Raw genomic sequence first — 27,172 nt, 5'->3', positions numbered from 1 at the left:
CTGGTAAATTGGTAGAACAATCAATAGAGAAGTCTGGCTATAATTCTGACCTCAGGGAAATATATAATGATATACAGTAACAGGTTTAGCAAGGAATGATTTACATGATCTGCTAGATGTTATGTTTCCCAAGGAGAAATTCAATAGTCCTGTTTTGTCTTTGAGTTTCATCTATCTAATGAGGACGTTTCATAACTCCCCTTACTATTTCTGTGTGCTCTTGCTATTTGACTTGGATGTGGTGTTCATCAAGTACAGCAGGTAGTCAGGTACCTCACAATTAATTGTTCTGTCTATTTTTAACTCTCATTTCTCTTCAATGGAATGTGCAGCTACTTAGAAACAACTCAGTATTTTCATAAAACCTAGTGACCAAACAATATAATTATAGCCTTACAGTCTAGCTCAGCTAACAGAGAGAATGGAAATATTCCCACAAATTTTGTATGGAAAAGTAGTGCCCTGACTGCTTCAGTAAGCCTCAGCTTCCAAAAGGTATGTGGTCAGTTTTGTAAATTATTTATGCTGTAAAAACTAATCCCATCACAAAAAGCTAATATTTACGGGGTTAAGGATAAGACTGAAAACTTGGAAAATTCTCTTAGGATTTAGTAATATTCAGGTTACATTCATCATGAGTAACAAAAACTGATTAGCTTTCTGCTCCCATTCACATTTTGCAGTTCACAAAATATGTTAGATTTATAAATAATACAGTTGCATGAGCTGGAGTTTTATGCTTGTCAATGAAAGCTAAGTTGATAAATGCAGCTATAAAAAGAATTTAATATATTGTGGCTATTTATTGATGTCACAAAGAAACATTCCTGGACAATAAAGGAAAATGTGTAGGAAAGATAATGTAATAGAACTGGTATTAAAAAATAATATATTTTTATTTATAATTTAACCTACTATTTATTTTATACTTTAAATACTTTATTTATTAATTTAATTTTAAATTTATCCATTTACAGAAACCATGTATATTTATTTATTATTCATATATGTTCATTATTTTTTGTACATTTATAAACTATCTCTAGTATTGTGAGAAAAATCAGTCTGATACAAAAATCATTTTGCTTGCTACAAGACTCAGTTGAAGAATCTAGATCATGTTTTGAGTAAATTAACCTTAATGGGATTATAAAAGGAGCAAAACATACAATGTGAAGTCCTACAGATAAATCTTGGTGCCTGACATATCTTCCTGTGTCTTGCTTGGCTTTCTTATCTAAGAACCCATTAAAGCAATTAAGATATTATAGCTAAAATTACAGACAATGCACATCCTTTTCACCATTACAAAAGCAAAATAAATGTGTTGACTTAAAACTCAAACAGCCTTCAAGAAGCAGAGAATCACATTTTACTTCATTCCCCTATGAATATAGCTCATAGCTGATGAAATTATGAGCAGCTGTATCTGATCAGACCGAAGGCCTGCTCAGCCATGTAATTTCTGAGTCTCATGGAAATTACCATATGTTAGGGATAGTAGGCAGAAAAGCACAGACTTACTCTTGAGTTGTTGGGGCCTCATCTAGAAGTAGGATGGAGAGTGTTTTCTGCTGTTGCTGGTATGCTACTTCCACATACTGTTTTCATAGCTGGGGTTCCACTATCAAGATGCACCAGGAAGACAGGCTGCAGGAAAGATGTATTCTACCTATTGCAGAGGAGACAGACAATAGTTCAGATGTGTTTTTCAGTGAAACTGATGTACCATATCAACAGTGGACTTGACAGTACTAGGTTAATATTTGGCCTTAGAAGTCTTTTACAACCATAATGATTCTATGATTCTACAAAGTAAAACCAGTTTGGGAGGGCAGAACTTTTCTACCAGACATCATTTGACAAAGTCCTAAACCTGTAATATCACTAATCTTTCATGGCTGTTACTGGGTTTGTAGCTCATGATGAGGGAACTGTCCTGCCTGATTCAGATGGTTCTTCTGAGTTTCCTCTTGTAATAATGTGTGCCTTATTCCTATGGTAATAATTTATGTGTACAGATGTTATTGTTCACTTCCACAAAAGGTTACAAATGTGTGCTTTGTTTCTTCTCACCCAGCATTTACTTCAGCTTCCCTTGTCTGAGTAAATAATCATTCAGAATAGGAAACCTTGAAGATGTCCTAGACCTCTCCTAGAAACAGTAGCTTTCTGACATTTCTACAACATGGCCACCTACTATTGAGGGAGAGAGCTAAGGGATCTTTTGCCTTCTACTTTCACACTTTTTAGATATAATGAAGATGGTTCCTTCCCTTCCTCAGCAAACCGAACACAGAATATGTTCTGATTGTTGTGAATTTTTGCTTTTGTAGAAGTTTTGCTCTCAGCTAAAAGTTCTCTTTCTCTTTTCCAAATTCCTCAATGCTTCTGTTCTGTTCAGCTGCTACGAATCCTTCATTTGCACAATTGCTCTTGCATTCACTGAAATTTTTTGAAGATCTCTACTGTCCAAAATACCATAATATCTATAATTCCTATGAATATTAAAAAAAGTAATATCTAGATGTATACGCCTCAAAAATTGATCTTAGACCCAGATGAGTGTTGAATCTTTATTAAAAATGCTTTGTCTATTTAATTGTCAATCTCAGAAGCATCAACGCATTCTCATAAAAGTAACTTTTTTTGTCATCCAGACTCTGCATAAAACTCTGCATTTAATAAATGTTTAAATAACCTATTTTTCATTGAAGAACCAGAAGAAAGTATATTGAACTTTACCATATTTCCTATTTAATAGGATCAGTTTGTGGTAATTCCATTTGAATTCTAATCCCTGTATTCAATTTAAGGTTGTTGATTTTTTATCTTTTTTTGTGTCTGAATTTGTTGTGTGCCAGGTGGACATGGAAGGGTGATTGAGGAATAAGACACAACTGCTAGTCTTTGTAATCATATCTAAACCTTGTAAGACTGGAGAGTTCTTATTTCTACTTATTATCACAGCAAACAATGGTTCTAATTATTATTTCTGAATAATAATAATGAAGTATTGTAAGTAATCATGGACTTTAAAATGAAAAATGTTAGAACATGCATTTTTCCTATTATTATTGTATTACTTAATTAGTAAGTCAAACTCTCTCCAAATTCAAAATAGTTTTTATTTTGAAATTTAATCTCTATTACCGTTAATCTGGATTACAGAACCATAATTTTCTGTATTTTTACAGCATCTACTGCCCAATATTTTCATTTAAAGTGTCTTCATGACAGTTAAAATGAACAATTTTAGGCTCTGTACCATTTTAAATGTAGCTGGTTTAATGATAGTTTCAATTCCACAACTGCTGTGCTCAAAGCATGTCTTATAAACCATCATTACATACCATGTATATATGAACATGATACAAGTATTATTCATCCATATATTTTAAATGAAAGGAATTTCACAGAAACATAATAATTTAATTGAGAATTATGCATCTGAATTTACAAGTAAATAGTTTTCCTGAACACAAGATGAGGAAAGAGTTTGTCATAGACATCTCTTGAACCTGATTAAAGCTGTTATGTAGCCGGCTCCATGACTAGGATGAAGTAGAATAACAATACAGTAAGAAGTAGCAAAATTAAACAGCTTTTCTGGTAGCCATGTGTTTGATAGAAATTATCTTTCCAAACAGAATTTAGAAGATAGATTTTCAGACATGATTCTCTGGACTGAAGTATGCATTATTCAAGCAGATATGTTTTGCTGAAAATAGTAATGGCTCTACAAGTTTGAAATTAGAATTTCAAAATACTTCCTTTGTTCATGCATAATATTCTAAGACTTGACATTGTTTTTATTAGTAGTACTGTTACAGATTCAGACATTTTATGAGGCGTGTATGTTGGTAGAGTGGTTTTGCAACACAGCAATTTGCTTTACAGCTGAGAAGATAATACCCTAATACATTGCAAATGCAGCTGCTTGTTCCTATTTCAACTGGGAAATGAAAATGAAACTAAACAGAATTCCATTTTGATAGCACTGAGTACTCTGTAGGCAGTTTAACTTTCCTAAACCAGTTTTATAACATTCACACATCTGGTTCTATGTCAAAGAGACAGATATAACATGTATTATGTTTTTTAGTAATCTCTCAAGTACCTTGAACACACTAACTACCATTTCAGCAGTAAGTAATACCAAGTAATACACTATTAAATCCTGAGTGAAACATGAAGTAAAAGCCCATTTATTTTTGCATTCAAATTTATTTACTTCCTGCAATGGTATTTTGGACTAACTGAATTCTATGTGCACTTTTATACAATGTGATTCTGAAGGAGCACAAATAGCATCTGAAATATATGCATTCCTTTGTCAAAGTTCCAGACCATTGCTATTTAAATCATTTTTAATGAAAACCTATATTATCCCAAATACATCACAAGTTTTTAAAAGCTGTTTTTGAAACATGGGCTGTCACTTAGAGTGATATATAATGACTAAGAATGTGGCAGGTCTTTTCTCTTTTTGATTTCTGACACATTTTTTGTTAATTTCTTTTCCTTACAGAGCTAACAACTTTGATGGGTGTAAATTAGTAATGTCACAGTACTTATAATGCCACTTTCTTTTAGGTGGCTAAGCCATCATCAACTCTTAAATAAAGATGAAACTGTTTAGTATTAATTTATTTTTAATTATCCTTTGGTTTCCTGAACCATAAGTACGGTTGCAGGACAAAGATGTCCCCAAACATCTGCATCTGAAATCTGAAATCTGCCCCTGTTTGTACAAAGATTTTATATTTTTTTCAAAACAAAGCCAACAACCTCATTAACACATGTCAACTTCAAGTGGGGGAGGAGAGTGGGAAAAAAATACCATTTTGCACATTTACCGAAAAAACATATCTAAATTTAACAAAATGCATCATCACAAGTATTTTGGTAATTTTTTTTCATTTTCTTTTTTCTTTGTGAATCAAAAATTGCCAGATTTTTTTTACAGTACAAACATAAATTCATCTGAAAGTAAGAGGAATTGTTTTGATCCCATAGCTGATTCTGTAAATTATGAGCTGCTAAGGCAATTCCTTGACCAAAATTCATTATCACAGTTTTTATATTCTTTATTACAGATTTTGCTACTATGCATTTACATATTAAACTAAATACTTACATACTATGGAGCAGGAGTTTTTTTACAAACTTTTAAACCAGATTATTAAACTGAAATAAAATATAGAAATTTATTTATACATAATGCCCTCCACATAATTGTTCTGCATAAAGATTTATTCCAGGAATGCATTACAAGTTTAATTAAGGATCATAGAGAAAATTTCAAATTATTATTCCCTGAAATAATGTATCTTGCCTTATGTTTTGTTGTGCCATATGCAGTTGGTTGCTTTTCAGAAATGATGTTTGCTTTCACTTACTAAAAAAATAAAATTTTCAGAAATAATTTAGTACACAAGACACTGGAGAGTAAGAATAAGACCTGTGAATTGAAAAGCATAGTAAATTTAAAAGTCATAGTACCTGCAAACTTTCTTCATTACAGTTAGATCAATCCATACATCTGTCCAATTCCAGAATTATTTTAGGCTTTTTGAGCTTTGAGACATTTGGGAAGATTGTTTTATAAAATATTACATAAATTTTGATATCCTAGTCCATGGGTTTGGTTTTTTGTTTTTTTGGGTTTTTTTTTGTGTGTGTGTGTGTTTTATTGTGTTTTTTTTGTTATTGTATTCTCTAAGTTTGCAGTAGAACTGAATGAAAAATACTGTTTTCTGCTGTGTTGATTTGCGTGTCTTGATGGAATAGGGTCATGTGTTATCTTTATTTGTTCATTGGCAAGAAACTGCAATTTAAACTGAACAAACCCCAGCAAGCTCTGTCTGAATTGGCATTTCAAGATCTCAGTGTTTACATTTTAAATATTAGTGTTGATTTCCACATAATGCTGAAATAGATGATTTCATAGTTATTTCTGTAAACTATTTTAACAGTTTTTTTATAATGCAAGTTATCTATCAGGCTTACAGAAAGCCAAACATTTTCATAAAGCATCACGTAGTCAATATGTTTTGGATATTCAATTATGCCAATGATTAATTCTTACAAAATATCTTAGATGTAATGATCACTTCCTTGATTTCAGGGGCTGATGCTGTGGAAGCTCAGTGTAAGAGGTTTGAAGTGAGAGCAAGTGACAGTGGAAGAGTATTGTTTTCTGCAGATGAAGATGAGATTGTCATTGGAGCTGACAGACTGAAAGTAACAGGTATGGTAATAGTAAAGGTTCTAAATGCATGTAAACATATATATTTTTAATACCTTTAGTAGTAATTAAACTATCAGTCTTTTACAAAATTTGAGTTTGCTGGAGAAGAAAATGTCTTTTCATTATCAGATTGTTTGACCAACCAAAAGATACTGTATAATCTAAATATCATTTCTTCTAAAGATAGATTTAAATTTAAACCCTGCAGGATCAACTGTGGTACAAATCACACTTATCACTGTGTTTTGGCTTTATATGTTACCATTAGGTATTGTTTTGTGGTGTGTGTTTAAGTAATGATCCTTCAAAATTATGAAAAATATATATATGGTAGCCTTTTTTCTTTTCTGTATACAAAGTATCAAGTCTAACTTCCACATGAATTAAGTATTCATGAGGCTCAGCTGAAAAACCTTGCCTTGGCCTGGCTTGGGTATATTAGTTTGTAATGAAATCAAGGTTAGTGTTACAGTTTCACCACAGCCAGTAGCTAAGCCTTGCACTCACTCCTCCCCCAGTGCCAGTGGGGGAGAGAATTGGAAGGGTGAAAATTAAAAATAAACCTACTGGATGGAGACAAAGGCAGTTCATTAGGTAAAGCAAAAGTCACACAAACAAGCAAAGCAAAACAATGAATTAATTCAGTGCTTTCCATGGGCAGTGAGGTGCTCAGCAATCTGCAGGAAAGCAAAGCCCCATCATGCATAACGCAGAAAAAGAGAATCATGCTGAATCTTTCTAAGGCTCAAACTTGGTCATAATACTAAATGCTGAGAAAATTATTCTTAAATTTACAATTGACACAGGAGATTTCAATCTATCAATGAAATATTTGGCAGGATAAGAATTAATTTTATCCAAAGATTGTGTGATACCTTTAAATTCTTCAGCAAAGACATGAAAGGTGATGAGTCCCTGTGAGCAACATCAATCAGACTGTATTACACCACATGGCATGATATGACTGATGAAACCTGGCAGGAAATCATAATGTCAAACATCAACCAGAATTTTTTTCTTTAGTTTATTTTTCTCAAGCTTGTGTTTTTTATTATCATGGTGCCTTGGGGTGAATATAGGAAAGGAATTATGGAAGAAGAAATAAAACAAAAGTTGAATATAAAAAAAGGGAAAATAAGATGTGCTTATTCAGAGCTAAATCTCACATGTATTTATTTAAGGGTAGTACTACAATGAAATTATTTTCTTTTCTTCTTAGTATTTTCTTCAATAGTATGTCTTTGAAAACACTTCACTGTGAATGTGTCCAGTAAATTATTTATTTTGGTAATTAATTTTCAAAGCATGCTTATGAGCATTTGTAAACTACCATGGCAATGTGGGATTTTTTTGTATATTATTTTTCCTCCATTCAGAAGAATGTTTTTTATTACTCAGCTTTTAAAAGCAGTCTATCATAAGTCAGTCTAAGGAATTCTTGATTAATAAAAACTGAAAGATTAGGTTGACAGCTTCTCACAGATTATTTTTTGTAACATTTTTATTTGTAAATTTTTATGTAGGCAGCCTATTCCAAGCAGAAAGGTATAGTAGAAAGAGGATAGGAATCCAGATATCAATTTACTTCTCAGATAAGAAAAATATTGTATCAGAAGTAGTACTTTTTGGTTCAGAGGTATTTCATTTATCTATTTGTATAATAAGAGTCTCTCACTTAAAAATTAGGCAATTGGCTGTTTTAGTTGAACTTCTTATTCTTCCTTACATTGCTAGTTTTGCTTTTTCTTTTAACTGCATAAGCTCTTTTCTGCTTTATTACTCAAGGAAAGAAGAAAACAGATTCAAATTTTGTGTTGTTAGAGAGAGCTGTTAGAACTGCAGCTGTCTATTGTCCTTGTGCACAGAGATGCCTCCTGCCAACAAGTTCAACATGTATCATGGAGCTTTGGAAGGAAGGAAAGAGAAAGGCTTGATGAAGTGAACATTTTGCTGAAGAACTGAGGAAACAAGCAGTAACAAGAAGCTCATTTTCTGGCGGGCTCATGGGTTCCTTTCTGCACATGGTTAAACCTTTCTCCATTTTTTTATATTCACCCTGCTGTTCCAAGCACCTATAGCATCACAGGGTCTTCTCTGCACCTCTAAAACAAGAGTCTCTGTTTGGTTTTTACTTCTCTTATTTAAATCTTCGTTCAAAGTTTTCTTCCCTTTGCTTTTATTTCATTTTTCTTTTAAGTGGAATAGGATCTCTTTAAGATACTCTTGTAACAGAGCTGTACTGGTCAGCCTTGTTCATGAGAGTACAAGCACTCATCATGATGCAGCTTTATCCTGCCAGAGCACTTTTGAGAAAGATTTAGAATCCCTTAGGTCAGTGTACATTTTCCTGAGACAATGCTGTGAAATAAAGTTATATAAAAACATTCACTGGATGGCTCTGTTAGTATAGTTTGTAGTTTTTTCCTTTTTTTTTTCTTAAAGCAAACTTATAGTCAGCAGCTGTATAAGAAGGATGAAGGAACCTTGTTTTAGTCAAACTGCACCTACTTTTTTTTGACAATGTAAATGAGGTTTTTTCTGCTTTGTCTTCTGAGGTGGCTTTCTTAGTTAAGGCTAAATGCACACTCTCAGAAATTCTCTTTTTTCCCATTCAATTCATATTTTTCTATCCAAATTTTACAGACATTTTGCTCTTTGAAGAGGGTATTTCTCTTTCTATGATTTCAAAGGAAAAGAGAGAGTAATTTAACTCTCATTTTGTCTCCTACAAGTTCTTTTGATCTATGTAATTCCCTCACTTTTCTATAATGTTCTTTATTTAAACATGATTTTATCTCTGACCCTTCTTCTGAGACCCATAAAAACTATAGGATAGTTTCTTTTGTTCCAGGTTTGCATAGCTTCTATATAAGTTATACTTGCACAGGTGGCTCTTTTTTATGTTTATTAATCATTCTTTAAAAAGGCAAAGCAAAAATAGATTTGCAAATTAAATTAGATAGGTCGTTGATCAGAAGCCATTGCTGTTCTGCAGTCAAATCCAATTCTGTTTTCTAGATGTAGCAAATCAGCTATATAATTTTTTCTAAATAACCCAGTCTAAATTGTTTGGAAAATATTACTTACCTTTTAAGGAAATTGAATTAATCTTTTTTCCTACTACTTTCTTAATTGCTGGATTATTTTCTTTCTTACTGCTGCATATCTGGCTGGTGTAGTCTGTTTTAGCCCAGGAACTTGAAGTCCTTTCTGGATAGAACTGAATTTTTTTATTATGATAATTAACATGTCAACAGTAATACTTTTTATCTAAAAAGAAATAAGCTACTTAGAAATTTCTCAGTTATAGCTTTACCAAGATTTTAGTTCTGTAGAGTTCAATCACTTCATAATTTTTGGAAAAACAAATTTCTCAGATACGTGAAGTTCCACATCTGTATTGTATGACCTGATCTAAATGGTTGAAGATCACTTTTTTCCCATATTTCCAGCATAGAAATAGTTCTCACTGGGGGAATTGCAGTTGTACAATGGTTTGCACATTGTTGCTTGCAGTGCTAGGAGAAACAAAGGAGGCATTAAAAAAATTGCAAAAAATTACTTCCTACGACCCTTCTTCCTTGTGAAATAGCACAGTCATGTGGAAAAATGGAAGTTGGAAAAGGACAGTAGAGCACATTCTGTGGTAGCTTCCTCAGATTAATAGAGGAATGTATATAGGGCAAATATACTTTTACACCAAAACAGTGTCAGGAAAAGTATGTGAAGGGCTGCAAGTATCTTTTTCATTACACTGAATATGCTTGCAGTGGGTTCAGTCTGGCTTTTGATCAGTCATTGACTTCACTAGATGAAAGATGAGGGCCTTGATGTGTCAAGGAAGCTTCAGAAGCTTCCAGCACACCTATACTCCAATAGTATTCTAATAATAATCAGAGTTAATATGCAGAGGAGTGCATCAATACTTCAGTTTTGATTTTAAGACTATGCTGCAGGACTAGGAGTCTGCAGGTAATTGAAATATAGAAAGGTCTTCCAGGGTTGTTAAAAGGAAATGATAAAATAGAAATATGGCTTATGGCTATAAAAAGGAAATATGACAGAATTATGAAGAAGTATATGTGAATTGCAAATTAGGTTGGAGAAGTAGAAATAAAATATTTATAACAAGTACTGAAATGTGGAAAAATAACTTATTATTTGATGTATGTGGTTATTACAGTAGACTATTACAGTTATATCTAGTGCATTGAGAGACTGAATAGGAATTTCAGTATGAATGGGAAAGAAGATCTTGGATTTTCCATGTTTAGTGGGTGGATTGTCATTCAGGACAGATGGAGTTTGGAGAGTGAAGTTGCATGAGATGAAGGGAACCATTTAATAATTTTGAGGAGGCTTATGGAGCCAAATTTTCTGACCACAGTATTTGATGTGGTGCTAAAATTTAATCCTTTAAGCAGATGTGACAAATTCTTGGTATCCTGAACACTGAATGAACCTGAAATCTTTTGTCATCATCTGTCAGTAACAAAAAATGCATCACATATATAGGATTTCTGTGTTTCCTGAGTAATGAATACATTAATACGTACTCCAGTGATGAATAAGGTTTCTGATAAGCTTATTTAGGTTTTAAGAAAGCACTTGCCTTTAAGGGAGCTCTGACTGAAAGATATTATTGTGGTAATCTAACCACTTGACTAAACAACCTGTCAGGGCATGACTCTGGAGGTTCAACTACAGAGCTGATTACAATCACATTTATGTATCTAACTCAAACCTATCTATGAACTGAAAGCTTTATGAGCAGGCTACAGATGGTGAGAATAAATAAATGAATAAATAAATTTATTATCCAGGACATTGCTTAAATAAATTTGGATCTTCTATTTAAGGGTAGAATGCATCCAGCCAGCTCAGACTCCAAGCAGTGTGTACTTACACCAGCCTGCAGGTGACTGTGTAGACTTTGGAAGAATACATTAACCTAAGGATAATAGTTTATGGGAAAAAGAAAGATTTTGATTTTTGGCACTTAAAATTGTGGGGAAACAAAAGAAGAATTGGTCTCAGAAACGTATGTAAAGTGAAATAAGTCTTGGTAGAAGAAATTTTTCTGAAAAGGGAATAAACCAAAAAGCAGACAAATGTTCACAGTTCTGTCAGAGCAGGAAAACATAGTCAGTTCCTCTACAGCCATTTCAGTGAAAAATTCTTATCTAGCCTGTTCTGTAGACTGAGAAATAGAAGAAGCCAGCATATAGTCAGGCAGAAGAAAAGAAAAGAAAAGAGAAAAGAAAAGAAAAGAAAAGAAAAGAAAAGAAAAGAAAAGAAAAGAAAAGAAAAGAAAAGAAAAGAAAAGAAAAGAAAAGAAAAGAAAAGAAAAGAAAAGAAGAAAAGAAAAGCCTGCCCAAAGAGCTAAATAGCACTCTTTCACAATAAAGGTAGAAGAAAATCATCTCCTACCTAGAGAGTCAACATTTCTGTAATCCATACTTTTTGAATAACTCTGCTTAAGTAATTGACTTTTTTTTCCTTTTTCATGATAACATCAGTTACCAGAGAAGTCAGATTTTAATCCTTTCTTTTCCTTCTGGGCTGTAATCCATATAATTCTGTTAAACAGGGTTTATTTTTTTAAAGCTGATTCTGTTCTTGTCTGAGCTGTTGCTTTGCAGAATGCAGCCAGCAGTTTCTCAAGGTTAGTGGAGACCATTTTCCCTGTTCTGGTACAGAGCAGCATCAATCCAGAGGCTGGTTCAAACTTACCAAGTGAATCTGATTTTCAGGTTAAACCTTTAACACCAAGATTAACACCAATATCCACTATTGGATAACTGTGGCCAATCTAAGAATTAATGCTTTTAGGAAAAACTGCCAATTTCTGCATCATATTCCTTCTCATATTCTACGTTTCCTGCTGCAGGACTGTGTGAGGTCTACAGATGCAATTTAAAATAGTTCTAGTTTGAGGTATCTGAATTACATGACACCAGGCAAATCCACATGAACTAGGGAAGGGTCAAAGCTCAGTGGAAAATTGCCTCTCTTAGTAAGCTAACTCTTAAATCAAACCAAAACAGCTTCTTCGGAAAGCATACACTAAACTTTCAGAAGGCTTTGATGCAGGAACTGGGTATTAATTGGGTTCAGATTTTGTAGCAACATTCTGAGTTAAACCTGAGCTCAGTCTGACACTCACATGCCCTCAGGCTTTGTAGTTTTAAAAATGCACATTTAAATTGCAGCAGCTGGACCCATCTCTATTTTTAAGACATAACTACTCACAGGAGGGAAAGGTGAATCATAAAAGAGCTCCAACATTCCTATTTTCCTTTTTTTTTTTTTGCCTTAAAGAACTTGCTTGTGGTTTATTTATATCTGGAAAAAAAAATGCTGTATGAGATAAGGGTCAGGCTGCAGAGCACTGTAGGATTTCAGTTCAATAGAAAAGAGCATTTGGTTCCAAATACTCAAACTATTATGGTGACACTACAGGCCAAAAAAATTTTGCTTTGTCCTGGAGCAGTATTCTCATTGGGTGCTAGAAGATGAAATCATTTGGATTTCAATTTCTAAAGCTTTCAGAATAGGACAAATACCATTACTTTTTCAGGAGATATTGTTGGCATCTGAGTTTTCACTGATATACTGATGTACCTCTTACTGTAAGACATGTAATATATGTCAGAAGTGCATTTCATTTTCTCTGAATTATATTAGAAACCTCTACAAAGTGTTTTTTTTTTATTTTTATTGAACCTTAAGCAAATTTTTGTCCCAGCTTTAAGCACAAGCTCATTTATCTAGTAACCACAAACTGCATGATGAGATTATAGAAGTGTTTGTCATGACATACATCATACTTTACAAACTTACATGAATTGACTCTAAATTTAGGTGGAAAGTAGCAGAAAGCCTCCCGTGAAGGTTTGAGGACTGTTTGAGTCCATGGCAGTCACAGTTTCTCACAAAGCCTTACTCAGAGGAAGAGTTACCTCACCACCAGTAACATCCTGGTCTCCACTGTTTTCCCTAGATCAGTTTATAAAGCAAGTATGCAGATAAAGCTGTGAAAAAACATAGATTCCAATAATGTCTGCTCTGCAATGCATTTCAAATCTTATTCATAGCAGACTCCTATAAGCTAGGAATAATTTTGCACACAGAAAGCAACTCCAGAAAAAAATTAAAAAAAAAAAAAAAAAAATGGCCTGCAGCTTCCAGCCTACATTGTGAATTTAAATTCCTATCCTCATTGTGGCTAATGATGAGTTTAAATTTCACAGTGTCTGACAGCATTAAATTCAGCACACCAAGACACAAACATAATAAGCCATTATTCTGGCTGTAAAAAAATATCATCAATATATATGTATAGGAGTTTGTATTTGAATTGTGTATTACAATGTGGCTTTGCTCAAGGCTCAGAAAGTACATATGTATGTGTTAAGAAGTTTAAGAAGTATAGATAGAAATGCTGAAAAATTCAGAATAGATAATGTAAATTCCATAAGTAAAAGTTGGTAAAAATCAACACATATTCTATGAAAGACATGAAATTATCTGTGTTAAGCATTATCTCACAAAAATAGAATGAAGAAAAAACCTCAATATCCAGGCAGAAATGGATGCATCTGAAAGCTGTATACCTACTCTGAGATTCAAAATAAATTATTATTTGTGTTTCACGGGTATTGAAGAGAGGGCAAATAACCTATATGGTAATGTTGACCACCAAACAAAAAAAAATTAAACAGATTAGGCTTTTGATGAAAAAAAGAATTATCTAATGCATAGGGCCTAGTGACAATATTTTGGAATATTTGGGGGCCTCTTGTTTCTTTTAACTTCTAAAGACTTTTAACTACAGAGACAAACATCCATTAGGAAAAAAAAAATCAAGATTGTACAAAAGAAATACATATTGTAAGGATGACACAGTTTTGAAAAAGTAATGTGGGAAGTGTTACTGAGAATAGAAAGCTGAAAAGAAATCTTAAAATTATTTCAAATTAAAACATCCCCTGCTCCAAAGTTTCAGGGAAAGACAACAGCAAAACAAAATCAAGTTGACTTCTAGTGGTTAATTTTCAAACCTCAGAATAATCTTAATACTTAAAGGTACCTTCAGAAAAAGATTTAGAAATCATTTTGGTCAAAGGTCAAAAAAGCATCCCGTGAAACAAGAAAGTCAAATATGAAGCTAGAATGTGTAAAAAGGAGTAGGCCCTGAAGATCTTTTCACCTTTTCCATACTGGCAAGGCCCTCTTCCAAGAGTTTAGTCCTGTTTGGTGTACCATTGTTCAGTAAACAACTGGATAGAACCAACATCCATATGACTGATTATTCTTATTAGAAGAATAATTTCTGAGGAGAAGAAGTTGGTGTTATGTAGCTTGAAGAAAAAATCTCAAAGAGAATTTCATATCAGTCTTGAGGCCCTGAGAAACAACCTGTTGAAAAACAAGGGACGCTAGCTATCAGTTAAAACCCAAAATCCAAAAATAACACCCAAACAAAGCAAAGAAAACCACTCAACCAACAAAAAAAAAAAAAAAAAACAAACCAACCAAAAGCCCCACAAAAATACCTCACACCAACTAATTAACCAAAAATACACAAGTCTTTTAAATAGTTTGGCTGTAGAGAATGTAGAATTTCCTTCATTTTTACTTCAGAGCTAATTATATCATCTGTTGAAGATGAACTGGTTTCGTCAACCAAAACTTGATTTGGTTTTGAACTTAATGATCAGAGGGGAATAAGCCTTAGCAGAGTTCAGATTGCTCCTTTTTATGTCTAGTCACAAGTCATGTAATATAAATTCAGTAATTTTTTTTCTTTCTAATCTTAGTTCTTACTAACATATTAACTACAGTCCTCTTCATTGTAGTTTTATTTATATTCTTTAAGGTTTTTTTTAAGCTATAACACATTGGTTGGAATGAAATGTGGGTAGCATGACAAAAAAGCTAGAGATAAGTACATGCATTTGCATGTAGGTTTATTGCTTTTGGGATGTATTGTCAACTTCACTTTTGACTAAAATTTGGTACAGTGAGGGGAAGGTGAGAAAGCTGCATAAATAAGCACACTTTATTATGAGAAAGGATAGAAAGAATGAGCTTAGCAAGGTAAAGCGATCAGAGGAAGGATCCTCTCTTTTCAGAAACTCATCATACTGGAGCTGTTAGCCCACACTAAACCTACCTGTCCATGCTTCCTGATGTTATATGTTACAGGCATTGTTAAACTGAACTGAATATGAATAGCATAAATTTTACTGGTTTAGTATCTGAAGAACACTTGTGCTGGTCCTGACAATACTAATATTAGTAATGGGCATAGTGGGGATATGATTATCTACCTCTTTCTACTTAGGAAGCATTAGAATTCAGTTTTATGGTAACTGTTCTTTAGCATATATCTTGGTTTTCATTGAAGCCATCAAATTTTTAAAACATTTGAACCTGATTTTGTGAGTATGCTAGAAAAACACTGCTAGAGAGTAGATTAGAGCACACATATACACAGACACAGATGCACAATCATGTACAGACAAATGCCTTCCAGTCCTTACAGGCAGCCTAATCACTTTACAAATGCCAAAATGTCATTTAGCTTAAGTAGAGAACTTTCCCTTAAGTATCATCATTCTAAAGCAATTTGATTCATGAAGTGGGATAGAAATGACAGCAAGTTACACTACTTACAATGTAATAGGGTATTTTCCTGTCCTTTATCTATATCACTGTCTGCAAAAAGTGTGGTGTTGGTCAGAGATCTAGATAAAAGCAGCATGGAAAATTTTAAAAGTACTTGGATATCGTGCTATGACCCCAGATGCTTCCAAGTTCAACTATGCAAGATACTGGAAGTAGCCAAATGCTAGGTTCACGTGAAAAATTCCTGTCCCAATTTATGGTTGAAAGCATGAAGTGAGATTGGTAGTTGCATCTGAAAGTCTCTTCTCAACAAACATCAAAGGGAGATAGTTTTTTAAAATGTATTTATTTTTATATCAAGCAAGCCAATTGTATTATTTTTGGTATTTTTATCCTAGCAGCATTACCAAATGATGGACTACTTTTTAAATCTGTTTTTACACTCTCGGTGTAGAGCAGGGAAAATAGATAGAGCATATTGTGCAGAGAGAATATCTATCAACAAGTTTGTTTCATGTTTTAGCTGTCAGAACTGTTTTCAGGCTTTTTAGAGTTGCAATTTTTTTACTTGTCACTCTCATTCTTGGCCTTTTCTCCCTGGTCTATATTTAGATTTACAAAGAAAGAAAAAGACAATTAGAATTTCTGAATTTAAAGTTTTAATGAAAACACTCTTTCTTTTTTCTTCTTGACAGTAAATCTAACAGTAACTCAGAAAAATTTCATTTAGCCAAAAAATTAATGCAAAAAATTGTATAGATACTGAAGGGAATTTTAATGTAAAACAAGAAAATGAGCAGAGGGAGCATTCTGCTGGAAAAACCAGAATATTTTACTTATAGTAGTGATGTCTAGGGGCTAGAGGGAGCCTAAAGGACAAGGAAGATTAAATCTAAAAATATATTCTTTTGGAAGATGTGAGGATAAAAGAACAGAGGTTTTCCCAGTCACATTCTCTTCAGTGTAAGCTGAAAGGCTGGAGTGGTAAGCATCATGACAGTTTATTAATTGGATAATATAGAGAAATACCTCTTACAGTTGGTCTGAAGAAAACACAAAAGAAAAAGGATTTTCTTATTGTCTCAAACTGTCTCTGAAACTAGTAAGGGCTTTTGTTGATAGTTGGAGAAAGGAAATCTATTTTTTTTGTGTTTTTAACTTAAAAATGATAAAGCAAAATAACTAATTTCTTGATGACTTTCAAATTGTATGACAATCTGTTTCCTAGGCACGACTGTCCTGGTGCCCAGGATTTAGTTTTCTGTTCTGAACATGCCTGAATATAATGTACCTGAAGAGGATGTGAATGACAGGTTTCTCTGGCAGCTGACCACACTGAATTTTGATGCAGCAGTAAACCCTGCTTTGCTAGTTTTAGCTAGACATGCATTGTTATGTAGCAAGGCAATGGAAAGCGCTTAAATCTTAAAAGTCTGAATTTATGATAGGCGTGTGAAAGGTGAATTTATGATAGTTGTATTACAGCAGTGATGAGAGTGTGATTTTTGAGTCTCTCCTGACTCACAAACAGTAAAAGAGCAAAGACAAGATGAAGGTTTTGCCACAAGACTCACAGCAGAGCTGTACTGTTGCAACATTTGCCAAGTAATCTGAATTGTGGTCGTAGTCTGAGTCCTGCCTACTGCTCCTTGGTGATGTAGAAGGAACTGTTGAGACTGGCACTGATAAATTACTCTGTGACCAGCTCAGTCCCATCTTGAAAATGGAGTGGTAGATCTAGCAGTAGATTACTGCCATAAACCCTCTTCCTACAGCATCTGCAAGGTATGTGGCACATCTCCTGTGGTTCTTGCCTGAAAAAAACATCTGAGTCTTTGGCAACAAATGCATATTTCAGCCAACTTTCCCACACTACACTATGCTTTAATATCTTATCCTTTCCTGCAGAAAAGGCTGTCTTTCCTGTGGTTAGTACACATAACAAATAGGCACGTGTTTGTTAACACAACCATTGGTGGTTTGCAGTCACTGCAGTTAATTGGTTTGAAATACACCTGCTTCCATTTTGTTGCTAAATTAAAAGCATAGCTTCATGGCTATGCAGACTTGAAGGTGAATATTAAGTGACAAAATTACTGTTCCACATTCGCATTTCCATTTAAAACTGCAATAAAGACTTACCTAATTTCAGGTTTAAATGTATTCATCTATGTAATTTACTTTTAGGGAGAAAATGGGAACGTTAATAAAGAGCAGGAATAGGAACTCATAATAGGTTATAATCACTAATGCTAATATCAAATAGAAACCTTTTAACAACCTTATAAGGAATTAAGATTATAGCTTCATTTTATTTCTAGTATCTGAAAAATAAAAAGACTTTCAGTAATTTGAGTCACTAGTATTTTTGTTGCATTTTGGTCTAATAGGCACCAAAATGTATTATATACACACATCCTGTTTTGGCATTGTGGAAATGCATGTGAGGATTCATCACAGATTTTAATTTTTGCATGTATTTGGAAGCATTTGAAAGCTTTCAAAATACATCCTATGTACTTGCATATGATTAACTTCTACAGGGTGCACAAATGCACTTTTCTAAATATCTGATTATAATATATCAATGGCATGCTAATTCCAATACAATAAAAATGCTATAGTACAGATATTTTAAAAATCTGGATGATTGTCCTGCTGCTTTGTGGCCTCCTTAGCATAAATAAAACAATTTACTAAAATGCATGAATGCAGCAGTAATTCTCAGATACTCATAACAATTCATCAGTATGTTACAGTAATGGCAAAGAGAACAGAAATAAATGCACATTTACATATGGCACAGGGAACTTTCCTTTAGAAGGTAAATATGGTAACCTATGAAGCAATTAAAGTTCTTAGGGTAAGAAACTTAGATGACTTCTGATATGGTTAAAGTGAGATTTCCAAACAAGATTTTCCCAATTTAGATGAAATTCAGATCATCAATTGCTTATCAGGTGTTGAAGGCAAAAGCTTCCAGTGCTTGGGTTGTCTGCATTGTTGCTCTAGTCTCAGTCCTTTATCATTAGTAACTAACCTCTAGAGATGCCAATTTCTCCGTTTTGGCTACAGATAAAATATAAGTAATCTATATTCCTAATTTAGACAGCTAAGTGGCTAGACTTATTGGATAAATTCCTGATAAATTCATCTGAGATTTAACTTTTCAAAATCATACTATTTATTTATGGAATGTCATCACTCAAGGAAAAATACCCTTTACTTTTATCAAAAGCTGATCATAAATTATTTTATTTTAGAGCTTTTTGAAGCAGATGCATCCTTGCCTGTGTGAAAAATAGTGTGGCCAGCAGGACCACAGCAGTGATGGTCCTCTGTACCCAGCACTGGTGAAGGCCACACCTTGAGTGCTGCGTCCAGTTCAGGGCCCCTCACTTCAAAAAGATACTGAGGTGCTTGAGCGTGTCGAGGGAAGGGCAATGGAGCTGCTGCAGTGTCTAGAGAGTGAGGACTATGAGGAGCAGCTGAGAGATCTGAGATTGTTTAGCCTGAAGAAAAGGAGGCTTGGGAAAGACCTTATCACTCTCTACAACTTTCTGAAAGTGTCTGGGTGGGTCTCTTCTCACCAGGGAAGAGGACAAGAGGAAATGTTCTCAGGTTACACCGTGGGGGGGGCTCAGGTTGGACATCGGGAAGAGTTCATGCACTGAAGGGGTGGTCAAGCATTCCAATGGGCTGCCCAGGGAAAAGATGGAGTCACCATCCCTGGAAGTGTTCAGGAAATGACTGGACATGACAATTAGTGCAGTGGTTAATTGTCAAAGTGGTGATCAGTTAAGGGCTGGGCTTGGTTATCTTGGAGGTCTTTTCCAACCTTAGTGGTTATATGATTCTACGAAATTGAATGGACATTCCTGGCTAAGTTTTGTGGTTGAGCAGATATATTTTCCAGAAAACTTCAAAATGGGAAATTATTGCTATTTGTTCTTGAAACTGGTTGAGAAACAATTTTCTCATTCTCCCATTTTGGAGTACAGATATCCAAGTTTATGTACCATTCTTTTACATTCCAGGTGAGTCCTCTGGTTATGAAGTATTGACTGTTGTTTGAAAGTCTTCTTATTCATGGATCCATTAATTTTTCATCAGGGAAACAACAATTCTGCTTTGAAACTCATCAAGTATTCATTAGAGCATAAGCCTGAGTGTTCCAAAATCTAGGGTTATCTACTACAATGAAGTAAAAATGTGATATTTTTTACTTACTAAATATGAAAATAATCCCATTTAATTCTATCTTTTGAATGCAGACAGGGACACTTTTTGTGTCTGATGAACTGTAATGAACCCAAAATAATTTACACAATTTTAAGAAAAGTGCAATTCCAGATTATGATTTATATGAGAAGATGATGAATGTTCAGGGGGGGTTGGTATTAGAAATTATTTATTGTAAAATCTCAATATAATCTTTAAGTCTATTCTTATATCTAGCTGTTGTAAAGTTTCAAGGGGACTGAATTAACTCAAACAGATAATGATTGTATTTCATCATTTTTATTGTCATGTGTATCTCTGTTTGCCGTACCTAATAGGGAAAAAGTAAAAGATATTACAGAAATTATTATGGTTTTAAAACCTCTTTTCTCTAAACCCCCTATATATATTTCAATTTCATTCAAGTTTTGAGGAACTATTCAGATTTAATGTGACTTTTCAGCAGTTTCATTTGCATTTATTGGATTTTTCATCTCAGAGGGAGCATTTAGAGCAGTAATTTCCAATTATTAATTGAATTATGTTACTGCTATTCTCAGTCCAGATTTTATTCAAATAGATTTACTTTTTCAGAAAAGTAGATCAATTTGTGGCCAAACATAGATTTTGGATGTGAACATTCAAACAATTCTATGGATAAGAATCTGAGCAGATAGTCACAATACAGTTTAATTTGCAGTGCAAGACAAGAGGTGTCTCAACTGCCCACCATTAGGAATCTATGTTTCAAATGTTTGTACTTAATAAGTGAAGATGCTATTTAAGAAGATAAATACTGATTGTTGCAATTTCGCAAGTATTTCTTGGAGTTACGATTTGCTTTGATCAAAATTTAACTCAGTGACGATGCTGAATTTTAATTTATTGGGGAAGTTATTCTTCTGATTTAAATTAAAGACTTAGTAAGAATCTTTGCTTTAGTAAGACTGCCACACAGAAAATATGCATCACAAATTAGTCACATTCAAGTGCTTTGAGTTATAAATCTAAATCACTCCATTTAGAATTTACTTTTCAATAACAGCTTACCTCTGAAGATTTCAATGCATATGCTTTAGTTTATAGGTAAACTGAATATAGTCAGGCTGTACTACAACCTCCTACCTACAATATACCTCATATATGGCCACATCAGGGTCATATCTGAAACCTTCATCATTTAGCATTAGTCAGTTTTGCTGCTGAGGGGCCCTGCAAGATTAAAATACCAGCAATCATGTCAGTCACGTTTTCAGAAAATAACTAATTCACTTTCATTTTGGTCAAGCACATCTCCATAGAAAAAATCCAGTTGAATCTTACTTTTTAGTACAAATACCTAGCTAAATTACACTCCAAGTAACTTAAAAAATGGGAAGTCTATAAAAAATGCTCAACCAACATAAAGGCCAGAAGCTGCATTCCTACTGATCCCAAAATAAAATATAATAACTGGGCTTTTACAAAAGAAGGAACAAACATTTTATGTCACCTTTTAATGATCATTGCTTTGCACAGTTGAATATTTCTGGGTTTTTTTTCCAGTCTGTCAGTGATTAGCTCTTCCAAGGTCCTATTGTTGAGTAACAGCTTTCTTTTTTTTTTTTTTTTTGCAATTTAATTTTTAGAACATAAACGTTCCAGACTTAAAACACACATAGTCTGTGTTTTTAAGGTCTCTTCAATGGTAAAAAAATCTTGATTATCTATCCCTCTTTGTGAAATCTGTCAGTGCTTTAGTTTAACTAATTAATGTGCAGCAAATAAAATTGCAAGCTTCAAAAATAATAAATAATTTGCAAACCCCTTTTTGAAGTTTGTAACTCAGCGGACAAATTGGCATCCCAATCTAGTACTTGCATAATCTCAGTAATTCTTACTTGATGTTTCTGAAAAACTTAGTGAAAAATCAAGGTGGTAAAACTGAGCTGTGTATGTGATGCTGCAATGGCATGTAGCTTGTATGCATCAAAATGATTCACAATTCCATTGTCAGGTAATTTGCTTGCATGAATGATGTGAAGGATTGGAATAATGGTATTAGTTTTTAGTTCTTGCCTTATCAACTCTTTAGCCAGTATTCTTTTCACAAGACAAAACAAAAGAAAACAAAAAACCAACCAAACAAAATAACCAAACAATCAAACAACCAAAAATCCCACACTCCAACAAGCCCCCCGATAAAACCAACCCAAAACAGAAAAAAGCCCCAGCTTGATCTTTTCATGCTAGTTAATTACAAAGCCACTGTAAGGTACCATTCTGTTATGTAAGCTAACTACTCAGCAAGTATGAAAGGTTTATTTGCTGGTTGAATAAATGAAAAAAACTTCCTCAGCATGCACATGCATAAGCAAATATAATGCAGAGCTGAATGCCAATGTTGCACTTCCATTTTTTTAATGCCTCTTATCATTTCCCAGAGCCTGAATTTCAGAAACCAGTAAGCTGAGCAGAAATTAGTAGCCTATACTGGTCTTTCTGAATTCTGAATGTTCTGTTTCAGCAGGAACATGTGACTGTTTATGCTTGTAGCAAAAGGGTAATTTTGCTTTGCTCTGTGTCAAAGTTTCTTAAAGGCCTGGTGTTAAAAAAATCTGTTAAAAAAGCTGTGTGTAAAAAGGTTTCTCTATAAATACAGTGCCACTTGTGGGCCGAGGTCGGGGCAGGAGCAGGCGAGAGGCAGGATCGCAGCAAAGGCAAAGAAGGCTTTATTCAAAAGAACCGCGCAGTTTTTATAGAGCGGTACCATAGATTCTGTTCCATTGGCTGACTAACAGAAACACCTTTCTCACGCACTGTCCTTGAGAGAAACAGAAAATTCAAGTAGAAAAACACCACCTGCAAATTGTTTATAGTCAACAGGTTATCACATCTTTCTAGCTCCCTAAAATTTCTCACAAGCCACTGTGAGAAACACTTGCCGTTTCTCTCTCCCTGTCCCATGGCATCCACAACACAGGATGGAACTTTTGGCCTCTTACCTGGTTTGTGCTGTTTACTGAGTTTCTTCCAGCAACCTCTATAACAGCTGGTATTCTTTGATCAGTAATTTGGCTGCACAGATGCTTCTTTCTTAGTGAAGTCTTTACTTAACTGATTCTCTTCAACTGGAAAGTGAAGGTATGGGTAATTTTGTTCAGTTACACTTACAGTTTTGATTTTAGATCCTTTGCACCTACTCCATGGCCTTGTGATTTTATTTCCTTTAAAAGGATCACTTTTTATAGTTATCCATTCTAACTCATGTTCCATTGAATTCAGTTCCCTAACTACTTCCTTCTGAGCTGTACTTGAAAGGGTTTTAAGGTTCTCTTTTGTATTCATTCATCTCTCACTAGAATTTCACTCATCTCAAAGTAGGTCTCAGCTATGATTCTGTAAGTCTGGGAATACAGCTATTAGAACATCCTCTTATTTCTGTAAAAAATAACTATTTTAACATTGTGGCTTATCAAACACCTAAAGTATATTTCTTTCATTTAGAAAATAATGCTATGGACTTTGAATTTGGTTTTATAGTTCAGTTTATTTAGTTATATCATTAGAAGGTACGTTTATAGTAGCATTTCTTAGGAATACTGAACTACATGGTCCAACTTCTTTTCAAATTACTACAGATTATCATAAAGTAAATTGAAAAAAAAAGGATTATATAGTTTTTCTTCTGTATTTTTAGTAATACTGAAAATCTTCTTTTTTCTTGACCTTGCTGATAGCTGCAGGAAACATATCAATAATTCTGATTGCCTGATCTTTTTCACCTTTCTTACTAAAACAAGGTAATTGAGTGTCTGCTTTTATTCCACTCTGTAATAAAGAGAATTGAGGATATTCTTGAAGTGTTGAAAGTCTGGGTTTTTTTTAAGAAAAAAGCATTTACTACAGGAACTGCTGTACTTCTGCTTTTGAGGCTGTATGAGAAGAAAAAAAAAACATTGATTGAATTTTCAAATAGCAAAAGGAGCATATTTGCTATGGTTTTAGTTTTAACTATATTTTATTTAATTACATCAGTTTATCTTTACCTGCCTGGATTTCCAGTCTGCTTGAAAAACTTGGTCTTTCTTTCAAATTTCTATTTACTTAGGGAAGAAATGCCTTCTCATTTTTTAAAATAATGATGCTGAAAGTGAAGAGATACTAAAGCTGGGTTATAACCAGCTGTCATTTAACTTTTATTATCAGTCTTTGCATGATATTACCTTTGACACTATTGATTCATTCAATGTCAGACTCATACTAGAGTGAATTTTGTGCATCTTTCTATTGATAATGTTCTTTCAAATATTACAGGCATGGTCTTCTCATAAGTAAAGACTGGCAACTCTGCATTCTGCTAACTTAGTTACAACTTTATATCCCATTGCCACCTTCAGAAATATAAAGGGCCCTTGGCATTGAAAGCATTTCATTTTACTGATGAGAATGATGAATGGGATCTGGAAACACACTTAGATTTTGAGAATTCAGCTCCTAGAGAGGTTCATCATAGATGGGGATGAGCTTTATTTTGAGTGGCAGAAGGTCTGGCTATGCAGACATGATATTCTGGTCTTTTCAAGGAAAGAGAACCTCAAGTCATTGCATGATTTAAAACCAGATTCTGTAAAGCACATTTAGGAATAATACTAGGAAAAAATAAATGCTGGGTTTTTTTCCTCCTGTGGTTTTCCATACCACTCAGCAAAGCTTGGTTACAGAAAATGGATTTTGTTCAGGGCTTTTTTTTGGTTGGTTGGTTGGTTGGTTGTTTTTTTTTTTGTTGAGATCTTCGAAGCAATGGTTGTAATAAAGTTGTTTTCAGTGTTCTTTCCCAGAATATTTGTAAAGGTTGTAGATTCCTGGAGATAAACAACTAGGATTTTAGTTCATTACTCTTCTCTGGTAAAGTAGTCTATTGGTATTCCATATCAATAGACTACTTTACAAGTAAAGTATAGGAGAATAGGGTGAGTTGGTGGGTTTTTTTGGTTGGTTGGTTATGTTTGTTTTCTTTTAATGAAGGTGGAGTTTAGAAAATTATTACCAGGTTGAAGTTTGCTTACCTTGGGGTTTTTTTTGCCTCTTTCTCAGGCTATTTTTCCTTTAACACTAAAAAACAGTGTTACCAATTTGACATTTATAACTTCATTCAGCTTTTAAATCCTGGTAATGGTTTAAACTTAATATCATTGATTAACTGTAAAAGTATCTAATAGCTATCTTCTTTGACATCCAGAGTTTCTGAAAAAATTTGCTAAATATTTTATTATTTTAAAAATTGAAAATACTTTATTGTATTTAAAATACTGCTGCAATTAGAGTGGTGGCTATGTTCTGCTGAGCACTTCTTGCAGACCTACTATGAGATTTTGTAGGTGTGGTTTTAGGTCTACTCAGAATTCAAGTCTTAGAACAAAAGAAACCGTCTGCTGCTGATATATAGCAATTAATTCAAGAATATTTAGTAATGAGCCATAGTTATCCCAGTCAGTTTCCTTGATCTTATTTGGATAGAAGATAAATGCATTATCTGTTTTACACTTTTTTATTGAGATCTTTCACCTGTGCTGGAGTTTCTCTGTTGGAAAAAGTTTCACTCCCTAGTTCTAGGCTATTTGCCTTGCCCAGTGCCTAGTAAACCATCTTCAGAGAAGGAAAGCCAAATTAATGTAGATGAATGGCAAAAAACAATGGCATTGGGTAAACCAGTAAACAAAAATAGGCATGATGATTGTCAGTGAGTGAAAAAAAGGAGGCAAATTTCAAATGCCTAAAAACATACGGAGTCTATTTCTATCTAGTAAGTGTAAAGTGAGGGTATAAATAACCCTTAAGTGTTCAGTCCTTAGAGGGGAAAGGTAAGAGAAATGCTGATTTTATAGTGCTGTTCTCTACATATAAATTTCCTGACTGTTCTATTACTTTAACAAAAAACAAAGATCCTTATTAATTTTTTTTCCCCCCATTATTTTCTTTCAAGAAATGCATTTAAAAATTATTAAAGAATTGTCTTTTTCTGAAACAACTTCAGTGAATGTTTACTAGAGTTGTATTTTTTTAATTGAAGAGGAGTTTCCCAATGAAAAATCTTGCTTGTCTAATGAAAACTGTGGAATTACCATATTCAATTTGGACCTTGTAATATAAATCAAAATTCAGAAGAGAAGCAATTCAGATTTGAAAAACTGTTACCCATTTTCTTTGTCTGGATTTTAAATGCCAGTAGGAGGTACTTTAATGTCCACTTCTAAAACAACACAAAGAACATTCCATGAGAATGGAATTTTTCACTAAGAAAGCTCTGATAGAAAGAAACTCTGAAACTGTCAGATATCTAGATTAGGCCAGCAACTTCAGGCTAGAGAGAGTTATCTCAAAACTTCTAAAAGCTTGGCATCTCAATTTAAATAATCAAAATAACCAGAATGTAAAATGCAGCAGACATTTCTCTACTGTGTTTTTGCCACACAAATATATTATATTATTTCCATTCTCTGTAAAATAATTGTTGTCCAAAATATGGAGACAAGCATTCAACCAAACAATTTCTGAAAAATTTGGATCTGTAAGTGTTCCAGATTTGTATGTGAAAAAGCAGAAATCCAGAACCTCACAGGATGTTGGTCCAGATTTTGATATAGAAATGAAAATGTAAATATGAAGAAACATTTTAAATTATTAAAAAAGGATTTTATCAGATATTTTTTCCTAATAGTGTCAATTTGAGGTCATATATTTCAATGTATTTTTATTTTCCAAAGTAATTGTACTGTATTTTATTTATGTATTTTAGGCACGGAAGGGGCAGTGTTTGGGCACTCTGTGGAGACACCCCATATCAGAGCAGAACCTTCCCAAGACCTCAAGTAGGTGTTGTTCAAAAAGTTGCTTTAAAATCAAATATTCTCCAAAACAATTAAGTCTGGATTAAAAGAACAATATCTGTATAGTAATATGTATACTGCCTATTTAATGACTCATAGATACAAAAACCCCTTATAGACTCCAGTTTGTTAACTAGTCAAAAAAAACCCACAAACTCCTATTGCATGAAATGTAAAATATAGTGCTTTTTATATA

The 27,172-nt window shown here is 33.7% G+C and overlaps 1 protein-coding gene across 14 annotated transcripts in view; it reads left to right on the top strand.

Moving 5' to 3' along the window:
• Positions 1-27,172, top strand: part of SGCZ (sarcoglycan zeta) — a 455,810-nt gene that overhangs the window by 337,831 nt on the left and 90,807 nt on the right. For all 14 annotated transcript variants that reach the window (XR_009486248.1, XR_009486247.1, XM_059844750.1 and 11 more), the window contains 2 exons: positions 6,131-6,253; positions 26,886-26,958. Coding sequence is in view for 12 of the 14 variants with exons in the window: in XM_059844750.1 (XP_059700733.1) it covers positions 6,131-6,253; positions 26,886-26,958 (196 nt within the window). In the remaining 2 variants the exon portion in view is untranslated. The remainder of the gene's footprint in view (positions 1-6,130; positions 6,254-26,885; positions 26,959-27,172) is intronic.

The sequence above is a fragment of the Haemorhous mexicanus genome, chromosome 4 (genome assembly GCF_027477595.1).
Source record: "Haemorhous mexicanus isolate bHaeMex1 chromosome 4, bHaeMex1.pri, whole genome shotgun sequence".
Taxonomy (NCBI): Eukaryota; Metazoa; Chordata; class Aves; order Passeriformes; family Fringillidae; genus Haemorhous; species Haemorhous mexicanus.
Note: the sequence above shows the minus strand (reverse complement) of the source record. Positions and strands in the feature narration are given on the sequence as shown.